Genomic DNA, 16,088 nt, shown 5'->3' with positions numbered 1-16,088 from the left:
TTGTGGCAGGATACAAAATCAATGCCCAGAAATCAGGTGCATTTCTATACACAAACAATGAGACTGAAGAAAGAGAAATGAAGGAGTCAATCCCAATTACAATTGCACCCAAAAGCATAAGATACCTAGGAATATACATAACCAAAGAGGTAAAGTGTCTCCACCCTCAAAACTACAGAACACTTCAGAAGGAAATTGAGGAAGACCCAAAGAGATGGAAAAATATGCCATGCTCACAGATTGGAAAAATTTCAATGCTACCCAGGGCAATTTACACATTTAATGCAATCCCTATCAACATACTATGGACCTTCTTCAGAGAGTTGGAACAAATCATCTTAAGATTTGTGTGAAATCAGAAAAGACCCCAAATAGCTAGGGGAATATTAAAAAAGAAAACCATAGCTGGGGGCATCACAATGCCAGATTTCAGGATGTACTACAAAGCTGTGGTCATCAAGACAGTGTGGTACTGGCACAAAACAGACACATAGATCAATGGAAACAGAATGCAGAATCCGCAAGTGGACTCTCAACTTTATGGTCAACTAATATTCAACAAAGCAGGAAAGACTATCTACTGGAAAAAAGACAGTCTCTTCAATAAATGGTGCTGGGAAAATTGGATAGCCACATGCAGAAGAATGAAACTGGACCACTTTTTTACACCATACACAAAGATAAACTCAAAATGGATGAAAGATCTAAATGTGAGACAGGAATCCATCAGAATCCTAGAGGAGAACACAGGCAACACCCTTTTTGAACTTGGCCATGGCAACTTCTTGCAAGATACATCCCTGAAGGGAAGCAAAACCAAAGCAAAAATGAATTATTGGGACTTCATCAAGGTAAGAAGCTTCTGCATAACAAAAGAAACAGTCAAGAAAACTAAAAGGCACCCTACAGAATGGAAGAAGTTATTTGCAAATGACCTATCAGATAAAGGGCTAGTATCCAAGATCTATAAAGAACTTAGTAAACTCAACAGCAAAGAAACAAACAATCCAATCATGCTTTGGGCAAAAGACATGGACAGAAATTTCACAGAGGAAGACACAGACATGGCCAACAAGCATATGAGAAAATACTCCAGATCACTGGCCATCAGGGAAATATAAATCAAAACCAGAATGAGGTATCATCTTCCACCAGTGAGAATGGGCAAAATTAACAAAGCAGGAAACAACAAATGTTGGAGAGGATGTGGAGAAAGGGGAACCCTCTCACACTGTTGTTAGCAATCTGAACGGGTACAGCCACCCTGGAAAACTGTGTGGAGTTTCCTCAAAGAGTTAACAATAGAACTGCCCTATGACCCAGCAATTGCACTTCTGAGGATTTACCCAAAGCTACAGATGCAGTGAAATGCAGGACACCTGCACCCCAATATTTATAGCAGCAATGTCCACAATAGCCAAACTGTGGAAGGAGCCTCGGTGCCCATCGAAAGATGAATGGATAAAGAAGATGTGGTCTATGTATACCATGGAATATTACTCAGCCATTAGAAATGACAAACACCCACCATTTGCTTTGACGTGGATGGAACTGGAGGGTATTATGCTGAGCAAAATAAGTCAATTTGAGAAGGACAAACATTATATGTTCTCATTCATTTGGGGAATATAAGAATTGGTGAAAGGGAACATAGGGAGAGGAGAAAAAATGAGTGAAAATATCAGTGAGAGTGACAGAATATGAGAGACACCTAACTCTGGGAAATGAATAAGGGGTAGTGGAAAGGGAGGTGGGGGGGGTTGTGGTGACTGGGTGATGGGCACTGAGGGGGTCACTTGGCAGGATGAGCATTGGGTGTTATGCTAAATGTTGGCAAATTGAACTCCAATAAAAAAAAGTTAAAAAAACATAAAATGACAAGAGGCAAGCCACTTTATATTTTAAGAGTAAATAATACACAACACTAAACTCAGAGCAGGAAAATTAATTTTACAAGAGAGTACTTTACCTTGGTACCAGAACTTAAGTCCTCATGTTTTGAAGGCCTTGAATCATCAGTATCAGCTTTGCAGGTACGACTTTACAGCAAAAATAGAAAACAAAGACAAGTTCATTTCTTTAAAAAGAAAAATCGAGTCAAAGTCAGTTGTTTATTAATGAAGTTTCTTGACATACGAAAATTTAGCCTCGTTTTGGTTAAGCTTTTATTTTTAATTCTAGTATCCTTAACATACAGTGTTACATTAGTTTCATATATACAATATAATGATTTGGTAATTCCATACATCACCCAGTGCTCATCATGACTAGTGCATTCCTTAATTCCCATCTCCTATTTCACCCATTCCCCTACCAACATCCCCCCTGGTAACCATCAGTTTGTTCTCTATAGCAGTCTTCTTCTTGGTAAATCTGTCTTTTCTGTCTCCTTCGCTTATTTTTATTTTGTTTCTTACATGTTACTTAGGAGTGAAATCATATTTGTCTTTCTCTGACTTACACTGCTTAGCGTAATACGCTCTAGCTCTCACCATGCAAATGACAAGATGTCATTCTTTTCAATGGCTGAACAATATTCCATTGTGTGTGTGTGTGTGTATATATATATATGTGTGTGTGTGTGTGTGTGTATATATATATATATATATATATACACACACACACCACTTTTTATTCACTAATCCATCAACATGCACACTTAGGCTGATGATTGCAAATAATGCTGTAGTAAAAACATGAGTGCATGTATCCCTTTGAATTGGTGTGTTTGTCATATCTGGGTAAATACGCAGGAGTGCAACTCTTGGATTGTTAGTTTTGTTTTTAACTTTTTGAGGAACCGCCATACGGTTTCCCATGGTGGCTGTCCCAGTTTGCACTTCCACCAAAAGTGCAACAGGGTTCCTTTTTCTCCACATCCTCAACTACACTTGTTTCTTGTGGTTTTGATTTTAGCCATTCTGACAGGTGTGCAGCGCTATCTCATTGTAGTTTTGATTTGCATTTCCCTGATGACGTGTGATGCTGATCATCTTTTTATATATCTATTGGCCAACTGGACATCTTCTTTGGAAAAATGTCTGATATATTCTGATCATTCTTGACCTGGATTGTGTTTTGGGTGTTGAGATGTATCAGTTCTTTAGATTCTTACACTAACCTTTATCAGATATGTCATATGCAAATGTCTTCTCCCATTCTGTAAGGTTGCCTTTTAGTTTTGTGGATTGATTCCTTCACTGCAAAAGCTTTTGATTTTGATGTAGCCCCAACAGTTTATTTTGCTTTTATTGCTCTTGCCTCAGGAGACATAAAAAAAGAAAAACCTGGCTACAGCTAATACCAGAGAGATCATTGCCTGTGCTCTCTTCAAGGATAAAATGGTTTCATGTGATATATTTATATCTTTAAACCATTTTGAATTTATTTTTGTAAATGGTGAAAGAAAGTGGTCCTGTTTCAATCTTTTATATACCCATTCAGTTTTCCTAGCATCATTTATTGAAGGAGACTGCCTTTTCAAACCATTGGATATTCTTTCTTGCTTTGTCAAAGATTAATTAGCCATATCATTATAGTTTATTTCTGGATTTTCTATACTATTCTACTGATATTTGTATCCATTTAATGCCAATACTATGCCGTTTTGATTACTACAGCTTTGTAATATAACTTGAAATCTAGCATAGAGATATCTCCAGTTATGTTTTTCTTTTTCCAATATTGCTTTGGCTATTTGAGGTCTTCAGTGGTTCCATATAAATTTAGTGTTGCTTGCTCTAGTTCTGTGAAACATGTCGATGGATTTTAGTAGGCATTGCATTAAATTTGTAGATTGCTTTGGGTCCTATACACAGTTTAACAATAGGTGCTCTTCCAATCTATGAGATGGAATTCTTTCCACGTCTTTGTGTCATCCTCAATTGCTTTCACCAATGTTTTCAGAATACAGGTCTTTCAAAATTTGGCCTCTGTGTTATTTTTTTAACATGTTATTTATTTATTTATTTATTTATTTATTATTTATTTATTTATTTGAGAGAGAGAGAGAGAGTGTGTGTGTGTGCACAGTAGGCAGAGAGGCAGGTGGAGGGAGGGGAAAGAAGCAGGGCCCCTGCTGAGCAGAGAGCCTTATATGTGGCTCTATCCCAGTACCCTGACATCATGACCCAAGCCAAAGGCAGTCGCTTAACCGACTGAGCCAGCCAGGCGCCCCTTGGCCTCTGTTTTCAAAAAGGGTTTAGTTATCTATTTTGCTTTCACCTCTCCTAACCTGTGAAATGCCCAGTAAAGGCCCAGTTTTAGTTCCCATAACTAAGTGTGACAGGTGAGGAATTCTCTGAAATGTCTGACAGCTAACTGGACAAAAGTTAACCACCATGAATTATCACCTTCCACCTGTCAGAATGGCTAGAATCAAAAACACACACTAAAAAATATTGGTGAGGATGCAGAGACTAAGGAATACTCGTGAGCTGGTGATGAGGATAGAAATTGGGGCAGCCACTGTAAAAAACAAAATGGAGTTTCCTTGAAGAAGTACCAATAGAAATACCACATGATCCAGTAATCCACTACTGGGTACTTACTTACCCCCCAAAAAAGAAAACACTAATTTGAAAAGACATATGTACCCCAATGTTTACTGCAGCATTATTTACAACAGCCAAGATATGAAAGTAACCCATGTCCATCAACAGATGTATAACACACACACACACACACACACACACACACACACACAGAGCAATATTACTCAGCCATAAAAAAGAATGAAACCTTACCATTTGCAACAATGTGGATTACCTGGAGGGTATTAAGCCAAGTGAAATAAGTCAGAGCAAAATAGACAAATACTGTATGATTTCACTTATATGTAGAATCAAAAAAGCAGAACAAATGAACAAACAACCAAAAAGCAGAACCAGACCCATAAGTACAGAGAATTCTGTATTGCCAGAAGGGAAGTGGGTGGGGGACAGACAAAAATGGGTGAAGGGAAGTGGGAGGTTCAGCATTCCAGGTATAGTAAGTCACAGGGATAAAAGTACAGCATAGGGAATATAGTCAATAGAATTGTAAGAGCAATATGCAGTAACACATGGTAGCTACACTTGTGGTAAGCATGGGGTAACAACATAGACCTGCTGAATCACTATGTTGTACACATGAAACCAACATAACGGTGTGTCAACTATACTTAAATTTTGAAAAGGAACTATCTACAGATGTTAAAGAACAAATTTATATGTTATTACTTGGAATACTATTCCCGAAGAGATTAAAAGATTAAAAATTATAAAATCCAAGTTTCACAAGTCCTGCCTTATTTACGTCCACATAAACTAGCAAGACCTTAAAAATCATCAAGGACACTCAGATACCCAAGAAGAGAGACTGCTATACAAATAGTCCTGATATCTGTGCCTCTATTTACCCACACACTGCCTAATATTTTCTTTTTGTGAGCTACCACTCCTGGATCACTCCTCTGCAGGGCTCAGTGGCACTCTCCAACGTTTAAGTCTTTAGCCTGCCAAGGCACAGATTCCCAAAACAAGGAAAGGCTCAAATGACCAAGAATAGGAGCCATTTCCTGCTCCTGGGAACCAGCTAAATGGAGTCTGAGTCATCCATGCAGTCATCTCAATGTAGGCACCTTACCAACTACCCAAATGAAGCTCCGTTATTGATCTGACAGCTAGTCCTACCCCACCAAACCCTACACATACATGGGAAGGGCATCAGAGAATTACGAAAAGAGGTGGAGCGATCACAAGACCCTGTGACCTTGGGCCATACATTTACATAGTTCAGAATCTCCATTCCCCCCATTATTTGAAAGGATCTAACCCGCCTTCTGTAAGGTGGGGTAGAAGTCGATGATGTCCCATTCCTATTTGCTGTAAATACTCTTGCCAGTGGTTCAACTGATTTTAATGTTTCTCAACAGAAACTCTGAAGTAGGGCAGCCGGATAGCCCAGCGGTTTAGTGCCACCTTCAGCCCAGGGCATGATCCTGGAGACCCAGGTTTGAGTCCCAAGTCAGGCTCCCTGCATGGAGCCTGCTTCTCCCTCTGCTTGTATCTCTGCCTCTCTCTCTCTCTCTCTCTCTCTCTGTCTCATGAATAAATAAAATCTTTTTTTAAAGGAAAAGAAACCCTGAAGTATGCTAGTTCCTTCAATTAAACCAACAAAAAGAGGGATCCCTGGGTGGCGCAGCGCTTTAGTGTCTGCCTTTGGCCCAGGGTGCGATCCTGGAGACCGGGATCGAATCCCATGTTGGGCTCCCGGTGCATGGAGCCTGCTTCTCCCTCTGCCTGTGTCTCTGCCTCTCTCTCTCTCTCTCTCTCTCTCTCTCTCTGTGTGTGACTATCATAAATAAATAAAAATTAAAATAAATAAATAAATAAATAAATAAATAAATAAATAAATAAATAAACAAACCAACAAAAAGAAATGCTGCTCAGGACTCTCTTGAACGCTCTATTTTATTTTATTTTATTTTTTTTTGAACGCTCTATTTTAATATGCTTTTATAAACAACAACCAATATCTTGTGTTCTTTCTTTGTGTAATTGACCTTTGTCTACCTTGTCATAAACTCCAATATTCTGTCATCATTTCTAAAACTCTTTTTCCTATTCAACCCAGTGTGGTTCTTCTTGAAACATGCCCTCTCCTGCTAATTCCCGTCTCATGTACACTAGACCCACTCCCTATCTTTATATTATTAAATCAAAGATGAGAGAAAAGGGAAAAAATCTAAATTTAAATCTCATTTCTGTCAGTTATCAAATTCAAGTAAGTCACTTTAATCCCTTTTCAGTTTCAAATTCTCCACTTCAACAACCACTTGGTAAGGATGTTAAACATGGGTTACAGCATCAGAGAGTATTTTGATTAACACATCTCTAAGATTCTTTAAAACCCTGAAATTCTATCTGCTTTTCATTTTGTCTTTAGAAAAATGGAGAATCCTTAGCTGCAGAAATGATAAAAAGTAATGGAATAAAAGAAACAGCAAGAAAATTGGAGAAGAAAGTTTAAAAAAATCAAGAAAAGAGTATAGAAAGGACATGGAGAAAAGCAAAAAAGTCTACAAAAAAAGAAAAAGCTTCACAGAACTTATCAAGGGTGCCAGCCTAAAGGGAAAATTAGACTGAGAAGTCAGTAAATAGACAACTGTTTAGAAATACCCTCTAAATAGATGATAAATTTAATTAACGTTACATGGTCTATACCTAGATTACATATCCTTCACTTTCAGAAAAATCATTCATCTCAAGGAGAGCAGACGTCACTATATCTAAGAGCTTGCCTGATTAGGGCTTGCTTATGTAAAAGCTATGGTACTGTGGCCATAGGTAACTGAGATCCACTCCAAAATCTTTGACAGTAAAAACAAGAAACTAGTTACCACTGCAATAATTACCTCTAGCTATCACTAGTTGTGTCAAATATATTAGGAAAATGCTTGGACTTGCCTGGTTCTTAAGAAAACTCCAAATCAGAGTTAACATGTAATGAAATTTGACAATCTGGGATGATCTAAGATCTGTATCTTAATTCCAGTGCTGCTGAGGGGCAAAACATGTATGTGGGAGCCACGCAGGCTAACATTCAAATCATGGGTCTGCTACTCATTAACTATGGAATCCTGGGTCAGTTTATCCATCTCCCTGAACTACAGCTGACTAGTTAATAAAAAGTAGGCTATAACAGCACAGCTCCTTGGTGAAACTATTGCAATGACTAATAAGTAATAAGTAAGACGTATTAAGCACATAATACAGTGTCTAGCCCAGAAGACAACACTCAACAAATCCTTTCCTCTCCACTTCCTTGGTTAACACATCATTTTAAAAAAATCCATAAAAGTCCTACCTGCTTAAAGAGACTTCTTCAGACTTCTTAGCCACTAGTAAAGAAAGCAGGAAAATACATTTTAAGTCAACAATAGAAAAATACAGAATATTAAAACTGTAAGACAGATGATGACTTGTTCAAAAGTATTCCTTTGGGACCACACCTGGAAACCACACTACAGTGGATATTAATTGTACTATTGGTAGGCAGTTAATGCATTAAGAAATCTCATTTTATCCTCTATATTTACCAATGCAAGAAAGAATTCTAGTTATCAGGATGTGGTACATACAAGTGGATGTTTCTAATGACCATTATTGTAACCAAACCAAACCCTATGAGACGGACAGGAAATGGTATCATTAGCAGAATCATTATCATAAAGTGACAATGGCAAACTTAAATAGCATGATTTTCCTGGACTTCCACTACTAGGAGCAGTTAAAACAGACTATACATATTTAGCTGGAACACAACGGAACCTCTCCAGCTCCTCAGTAGAGACTGCTAAGTTCAGGATGAAATGCCTCATCACAAAGTTCGGCTCGGCTCTGGTCACAATCTTGGGGTCCTGGGTGGAGACCCTCAGGGAGTCTGCTTTTCTCTCTCCCTCTGTCCTTCCACCTCGCTTGTGCTATCTTTCAAATAAATAAATAAACTCTTCTCAAAACCTTTTCTAGAGAAAGACATAAGGCCTAGAAAAAGAACATTTTATTTTTTTTATTTTTTTAAAATATTTTTTTCTTTATTTATTTATGATAGTCACACAGAGAGAGAGAGAGAGGCAGAGACATAGGCAGAGGGAGAAGCAGGCTCCATGCACCGGGAGCCCGACGTGGGATTCGATCCCGGGTCTCCAGGATCGCGCCCTGGGCCAAAGGCAGGCGCCAAACCGCTGCGCCACCCAGGGATCCCAAGAACAACATTTTAAATGGAATGAATTGAGCCTCCTGACTTGTTCAGTAGAGAGGGCTGAAAATTTCAAAATGGACTGATACTTGGCTAAGGAAATAAAAGCTTCCTTTGTCTTCCAGTATCTTTAACTTGGTATTCTTCAATCTATCCTCCACACGAGACGCCTGCAAACTATGGCCACAGGCCAAATCCAACCTGCCATCTGGTTCTGTAAATAAAGTTGTAATGGAGCACAGTCACATCTATTTCAATACATATTGCTATGGCTACTTTCACACGACAATGGCAGAGTGTGAGACCCCAGGGCCTAAAATATTCACTATCTGGCCCTTTTAAGAAAAGCCTGGTGATCCCCATTTTATGCCATAACCAAAGGGCCCTAATTCAAATCTAATCTGATTACTCTTCTATTTCAAATTCTCCTATCAATCCCTGCTGGCTCCCTCCCCAACAGCCATTCCATATTCTTCATTCTTGCTGGAGAACCACAGCTTTATTTGGATAGTTAGTGTCCCAATACACAAAGAATGTGGTCTCGCCCCAGCTGCAAAAGGAGAAAGGATTATTCTAAGCTAATCACAGTACCTGACTTACCAGTGACTGGTTTAGGAACAAGCAAGTCATGTTACCTAGCCTATAAAATGTTAGGGGAAGTTTACTGCAAGCTGCTGAGTTTTCTTCCTATATAAAAGAAACACAAAGACAAACACAGTTCTTCTGGTCATGGATATTGTCATGTGAAAATATGCCTGAAGCTGTTGCTAATTAGCCAAGCAGGAAAAGAGACAGGGACTCCTGGGTGACTCAGCGGTTGAGTGTCTGCCTTTGGCTGAGGCCCTGATCCCCGACTTCCCCGATCAAGTCCCATGTTGGGCTCCCTGCCTGGAGCCTGCTTCTCCCTCTGCCTATATCTCTGCCTCTCTCTCTCTCTGTCTCTCATGAATAAATAAATTAAAATCTTAAAAAAAAAACACAACACAAAGACAGCTCTATTCTATTATGAGCACCTTGAAAGACCAAAACTCTCTTCCATCTTTGCTTCCTATAACTTGCAAAACCAAAGCCAACCTAAAGAATTTCTGTGATAGAGATCCACTAAGTCAAAGGTTTCTTCCTACATTTCAGACCATGCAACACACTAGGTGCCACCTCTGGGGAGCAACGGTAACATCTTTGTGACTGCGAACATTTTTGTGCTTTTATTATAATTTGTTGAGCCCAAGTTGCCCTTTTTGAATATTTATTATGATCATCTTTTGACTAATAACAGAGTATCTTATTTCCAAAAAACTACAGTATTATGCAACAAACAGGAGAGAACATTGTTCTAATGAAGTCAACATATCACATTCTGACTTAAGAGAAGTGAAGTCACTAATAGTGAGATTGTGTTGATGCAACAGCATCTAAAATAACCTGTGCTCCTCAACAGGCTTCCGTAGGATAGGTCATCACCTAAAAAATCAAGCAATCTCATTGGTCTTTCTGCACACTAGCTAAGTTTTGCAGTTCTTATTGTTTGCCATTTGTGTAAAGGACCAGCAAGGTACTGCAGAGTTCCAGTTTTAAGGATAATGAGACAAATCACGCTATAATAATATTTACTAAATGAAATCCACTTGTAAAAGTCAAAATACCATTTGTATAACCAGTAATTTTTATAACATGTTTATAGAGGAAACATAAAACATACTAACTTGAAAATCTTTTTTCCTTATTTACACAAAGCTATCCCATAGGATTTTAAGTCTCATAACTAATGAGGGCACCTGGATGGCTCACTGGTTGAGGTTGTGATCCCAGGTTCTGGGATTGAGTCCTACATCAGGCATCCGTATGGAGCCTGCTTCTCCCTCTGCCTCTCTCTTTGCCTCTCTCTGTGTGTCTCTGAGGAATAAAGAAATAAATTCTAAAAAATACTAAGATAACGAATTTATTTTCAGACAATACTGCCTCATATTTTAAATTACCAAAAAGAACTTCTCAAATTCTGAATCCTAGACTATTAAGAAAGAAATTAAGAAACCAAACACCCATGCAATTTACACATCCGATTTGTTTTGTTTTGTTTTCATTGCTTTTTCATGATCAAAACTGCCTTACTCTGACTTCATCTATGTTAGGACCACCATAAGTAATTCACTCTAAAAAATCATACCTAGATCATGATTCTGTGAAGAATTTTCAGGTTTCATTTCTTCTTCATGTTCAGAAATTAGTTGGTCACTGCTACGTATAAGAAAGAGTGATAAACAATGAGACTTTTTTAATACTGATATGAAAAATATTTACCAGATATATCAAATTCTTAAGATTTTTCAAAGAATATCAGGGTTAACATCAAAACTTAAATTACCCGAATAGGTACTTCAAATTTGTTAGTTCTAAAAACTTTTATCAAGTATGTAATTATAATTAAAGGAGAAACAAAAGTAAGGTGAACCAGTCATGAGTTGAAGGCATTTTGCTCAGTAAACTAAGAGTTAGCCTGCCATAATGGAAAGTGTCTCAAATCCCAAAGTCCCAGCTCTAAAACCAGCAGCTTTTTGTTCTTAGACCAGCCACTTCTCTTCCACTCAAAGTCTTTCTCTATAAAACAGGAATCTTACCATCTTATATTACAAGGCTGTTAGGAGGATTTAATGAGGTATTATACCCAAAACGTGGTCTCTCAGGCAAGGTGATGCCCACAACTCTGGGAAGGGCAATATGAGACCTTCCATGACCTAATAAAAAAGGTATTCCACAGGAGTTAAAGCAAGCTTGGGGGGCAGCCCGGGTGGCTCAGTGGTTTAGCATGGCCTTCAGCCCAGGGCATGATCCTGGAGACCCGGGATCGAGTCCCATGTCGGGCTCCCTGCATGGAGCCTGCTTCTCCCTCTGCCTGTGTCTCTGCCTCTCTCTCTCTCCTCTCTGTGTATTCTCATGAATAAATAAAAATAAAATCTTAAAAAAATTAAAAAAATAAAGCAGGCTTCGGGTACAGATGTAGGAACAAAGGGGAAGGAAAGTCCAGTCTCTTCTTGTAGTATTATTTGAACTCCTTTAATAGTTTAGAATGGTCCTAACTAAAGTCTGCTAGCAGAAAAGACAAACAAAATCCTCGAAGGTTAATTCATCATGAAGGTCTGGGCTAATATATGGTTTCCACGTAAGGTTTTTGAGTGTGAAGGGAAGGGTGTATGGGGCTAAAGCCAGAAGGCCCAGCTGCCAGAACAGCATGCCGGTGGCTTTGGAATAGCAGCTGAGCATATAAGCATATGTAATAAACAAAAAAGGGTTGTAAGTTTGAATTCTAAGTGTGGATCACCATGAGGACTGACGAATGAGGATCAGCAAGGGCATCCTATGAGCAAAAGTCAATCATGACTGGACTGCAGAACCAGTTTCAACAGCAATGTTGCAGGAACAGAATCAAAGGAAACCACAGAATGATGAGCATGTCCTTTTTTCCATCCAAAAGGCTTATGAAAGAGGACTGTCTCTCTGGTCTTAGGGAAACCCTTAGGTTCTCGGGAAATTCAAGGGGGAAAGTATAGGCGATAACCCACAAGGAAAAGTATAAAGTTTTCTATGAAACTGAACATCTTAGGACACAATAGTTAGTCAAAACAGACGTTGAGGTGGGTAGTTCAGTCAGTTAACCATCTGCCTTTGGTTCAGGTATGGCCTCAAGGATCCAGCCCTGTGTTGGGCTCCCAGCTCAGCAGAGTGTCGGCTTCTCCCTCTCCCTCCACCCCTCCGCCTCACTTGTGCTTGCTCTCATTAATAAATAAGTAAATAAATAAATAAATAAATAAATAAATAAATAAATAAATAAAATCTTTTTAAGAAGCACCCAGGTATAACATTATGTGAACCCCATGCAGAAGGGTTATAGTTGGAATGAAACAGATACAGTGAGGATCCCTAAGGATAAAGGTCTCAAGAGTCCTGACATAAAGAACCCTGCACCCATTGCTACTTCTAACTAGTCTAGCCTTTTGCTTGGTTTCTGGGTGATGATAGGCTCTAACTCACTGCCACCCCAAAGTGCTGAATCAAATTATACCTTCTCAGCTGTTACCTAGGAAGTAACACTATTTTACTATATTTTAAACCTCAGTTGAGAAATATCTAGCATGTTTTAAGTTATTTTCATTTTTGAAAAAAGATTTTACTTATTTATTCATGAGAGACACACACATACACAGAGAGAGAGAGAGAGAGAGAGGAGGCAGAGACATCAGCAGAGGGAGAACCAGACTCCTCACAGGGAGCCAGACGTGGGACTCGATCCCCAGGCCCCGGGATCATGCCCTGTGCCCACGGCAGACACTCAACCGCTGAGCCGCCCAGGTATCCTAGTAATAACTAGCATTTTAATGTAAACTTACATATTAATACTATTAATAATAGCATATTCTTCTGCAGTCCATCCATATACATCTTAGGAAAACCTTCCTAAAGAGAAGACTGACTATATTTCATGGTTCATCTTTTACAGCATATTTTACAGCAAGCATAAGGGCTATTCTAAAATAACAGAGAGATAACTTCATCCTTAAGAACTCAGAGTATTTAAGCACCTAATCTGATATACTTCATCAGGGTAATATCTCACATGTTGCTACAGAATTGACCACTAACATGTCCAAGTGTTCATTTTTGTAAATTAACCCCACGGCTAAAATGAAGGGACAAAAAAGAAGTCTCTGGTTCCACTTGGGTATCATAGTAGAAGTTGCTAATTTAAAACCCTCTGATGAACAAGAAACTATGCCGAGGTCACTGATCTGAATAGGTGAAGGGTTTTTTAAAAAAAATTCCCCATTTTGTGACATCTGGGTGGCTCAGCGGTTGAGTGTCTGCCTTTGGCTCAGGGCGTGATCCTGGAGTTCCGGATCCTGCTTCTCCCTCTGCCAGTGTCTCTGCCTCTCTTTGTGTGTCTCTCATGAATAAATAAATAAAATCATTTTAAAAATCCCCATTTCTTCCTTAAACTGGTACAGTGTACCTCCAAACCACCTGGAGGCCAGGTCGGTATAAAAGCTATCTGTAGGCTTAAAACAGTAATATTCACACTAATGATAAGAAAACAGTCATAGTTGCAGTTAGTGATGTTAAGTTAAACATGTGGTAGGCACTAAATCACATGATTATATATATATATATATATATATATATATATATATATATATATATATATATATATATATATATATATATATATAATTATTTACACACAACCACCCTTGAAGGATATATTATTATCCTCCTTTTCATATCAGGATATGTATCTGGTGATGGTAAGTAATGTTTCCAAGGTCACATACCCAGCAAGGAGGCAAGCTAACAATTAAACCTAGTCTTCTGTGAATCTAAAGTCCATCTCTTTTCTCTTTATCACTCACCTATGATTTATCCTCATTAAAGGAAGAGTCTATTCACCTAAGGTTCTCTTTCATCCTTCAATCCATTCCAATTAAAAATGAAAATGATAAAACATACTGGACATGAAAAAGTATAAAAACTGATGAACCCAGAGTATCTGCTAATGGTAACCACTTCGGGATCATCTAACAACATCAGTATTCTTCAACAAAAAGTAATAAAGCAAAGTGTCATCCAAAAAAACAAAACAACTCCTACTTATGCTTATTGTATATCTTTTAAAGTATGAAATAGAATCTTAAAAAATATTAATAAAAGAGTTCAGATATCCAGAATTGTGTCATAAAGTAAACTACAAGTTGGGAGTCCCCATTATAAAACTAATAATATTAATATGAAACCCTTTTAATATAAAATCCGATGGCAAAAAAACTATTGCAAATGACATCAATCAATATTACAAAGAAATATGAATTCTGCTATACACTGTTCATGTTGGCCTGTCAGAAAAATTGCTTTCTACCTAAGAGATGACATCCTGACATTTTTCACTATATGACTATAACTTAATCATCTTAAGATAAAATTTATGACATGAGAAATTGTTACCACTCAAGACAAAATAGTAAGGTTTAAAAAACAAAACAAAAAAATACTCTACCTTTTAACCGTATCCCCTGAAAGTAGACGTGCTCCTTTTCCTACTAAAAATTTCACCATTTGCTCTTTGTTTTCATTTAGAGCAACTAAAACTGGTGTGAGGCCATCCTGTAAAAGTGAAAAAACAACTTATAATTTATAAAATTACATATTTGCATGCTAAATTTTAAAATTTCTATACATTCTGCTAAACTTAAAACATATACTGTAGAAAGTAAAATAAAATTAGCCCCTTCCTTCTCACCACTCTGTTTTCACCACCTGCTCCTTCTTTTTAAAAGACTGCTTTCTCAGGGAGCCTGGGTGGCTCAGTTGGTCAAGCATCTGCCTTCAGCTCATCAGCTCAGGTCATGATCCCAGGGTCTCAGGATGGAGCCCTACCTTGGGCTCCCTCTGCAGCAAGGAGTCAGCTTCTCCCTCTCCCTCTGCCCCTCCCCTCCACTCGTGCTCTCTCTCCTGCTTGTTTGCTCTCTGTCTCTCTCAAAAACATAAAATCCTTTTAAAAAGTAAAATTAAAAAAAAATAGACCTCCACTACCTCTTCATAGATTACCTGAAGTCATTCTACAAACTCGCTTCAAACATTGCCTGGCTCCAAGAATCTTTGCTTCTCTCACATAATATACCATGGTACACTCTATTCCACACCATCTAAACCAAGAGCTTCTCGAAGGCAGGGGTGATTTTTTTAATCTCTGTATCTCCACTCTCTAAAACATAGTAGTGAATATTTAAAATATTGTTATTGATTTTAATGGATATCTCTGGAATAGTGTTTTTTCAATTATATTCCAAAGAATACATAATTTGCAAGAAGGAAGACACTGTGCCCCAAAAGAAAGATTCAATGATCATCTATGTTTGTGAAATACTCAAAACTGCACTATACATGTAGCACAAATGAACTCCATTTACATTTGCTCATCCCCATTTGACAATTCCTTTTTTTTTTTTTGTAGCAAACATTAATACTTGAGAAATAAGAGTTCTCAGGGATATAGCTTTAAGAACTTTCCAATAAAGGCGAGGGTTTTCTCCAGGTTGTACAAACTTGCTTGATTCTCTTCTATCAATGGTATGGGATCCCAGATGTCAACACAAAACACTGAGTCACTAAGGAGTCACTAAGGAGATGGACTCTGAATGAAAAGAGCTAGGTTTCAGGGTAGCTGGGTTGCGTAGCCAGTTGAGTGACCCTTGGTTTTGTCTCAGGGTGGTGGGATCCAGCCCCACCTTGGATTCTGGGCTCCCCTGGCACTCAGCACCAAGTCTGTTTAAGATACTCTCTCCCTCTTCCCCTCACCCAACCCC

General features: G+C 38.3%; 1 protein-coding gene across 7 annotated transcripts in view; it reads right to left on the bottom strand.

Moving 5' to 3' along the window:
• LOC140629402 (ankyrin repeat domain-containing protein 26-like) overlaps positions 1 to 16,088 on the bottom strand; it is a 147,091-nt gene that overhangs the window by 90,080 nt on the left and 40,923 nt on the right. For all 7 annotated transcript variants that reach the window (XM_072818852.1, XM_072818850.1, XM_072818849.1 and 4 more), the window contains exons 10-13: positions 14,780 to 14,886; positions 10,904 to 10,974; positions 7,849 to 7,882; positions 1,970 to 2,039 (exon numbers count right to left, since the gene is read on the bottom strand). In XM_072818852.1, coding sequence (XP_072674953.1) covers positions 1,970 to 2,039; positions 7,849 to 7,882; positions 10,904 to 10,974; positions 14,780 to 14,886 — 282 coding nt within the window. The remainder of the gene's footprint in view (positions 1 to 1,969; positions 2,040 to 7,848; positions 7,883 to 10,903; positions 10,975 to 14,779; positions 14,887 to 16,088) is intronic.

This window comes from Canis lupus (genome assembly GCF_048164855.1).
Source record: "Canis lupus baileyi chromosome 5 unlocalized genomic scaffold, mCanLup2.hap1 SUPER_5_unloc_2, whole genome shotgun sequence".
NCBI lineage: Eukaryota > Metazoa > Chordata > Mammalia > Carnivora > Canidae > Canis > Canis lupus.
The sequence above is the reverse complement of the archived record's forward strand: the minus strand, read 5'-3'. Positions and strand labels throughout refer to the sequence as shown.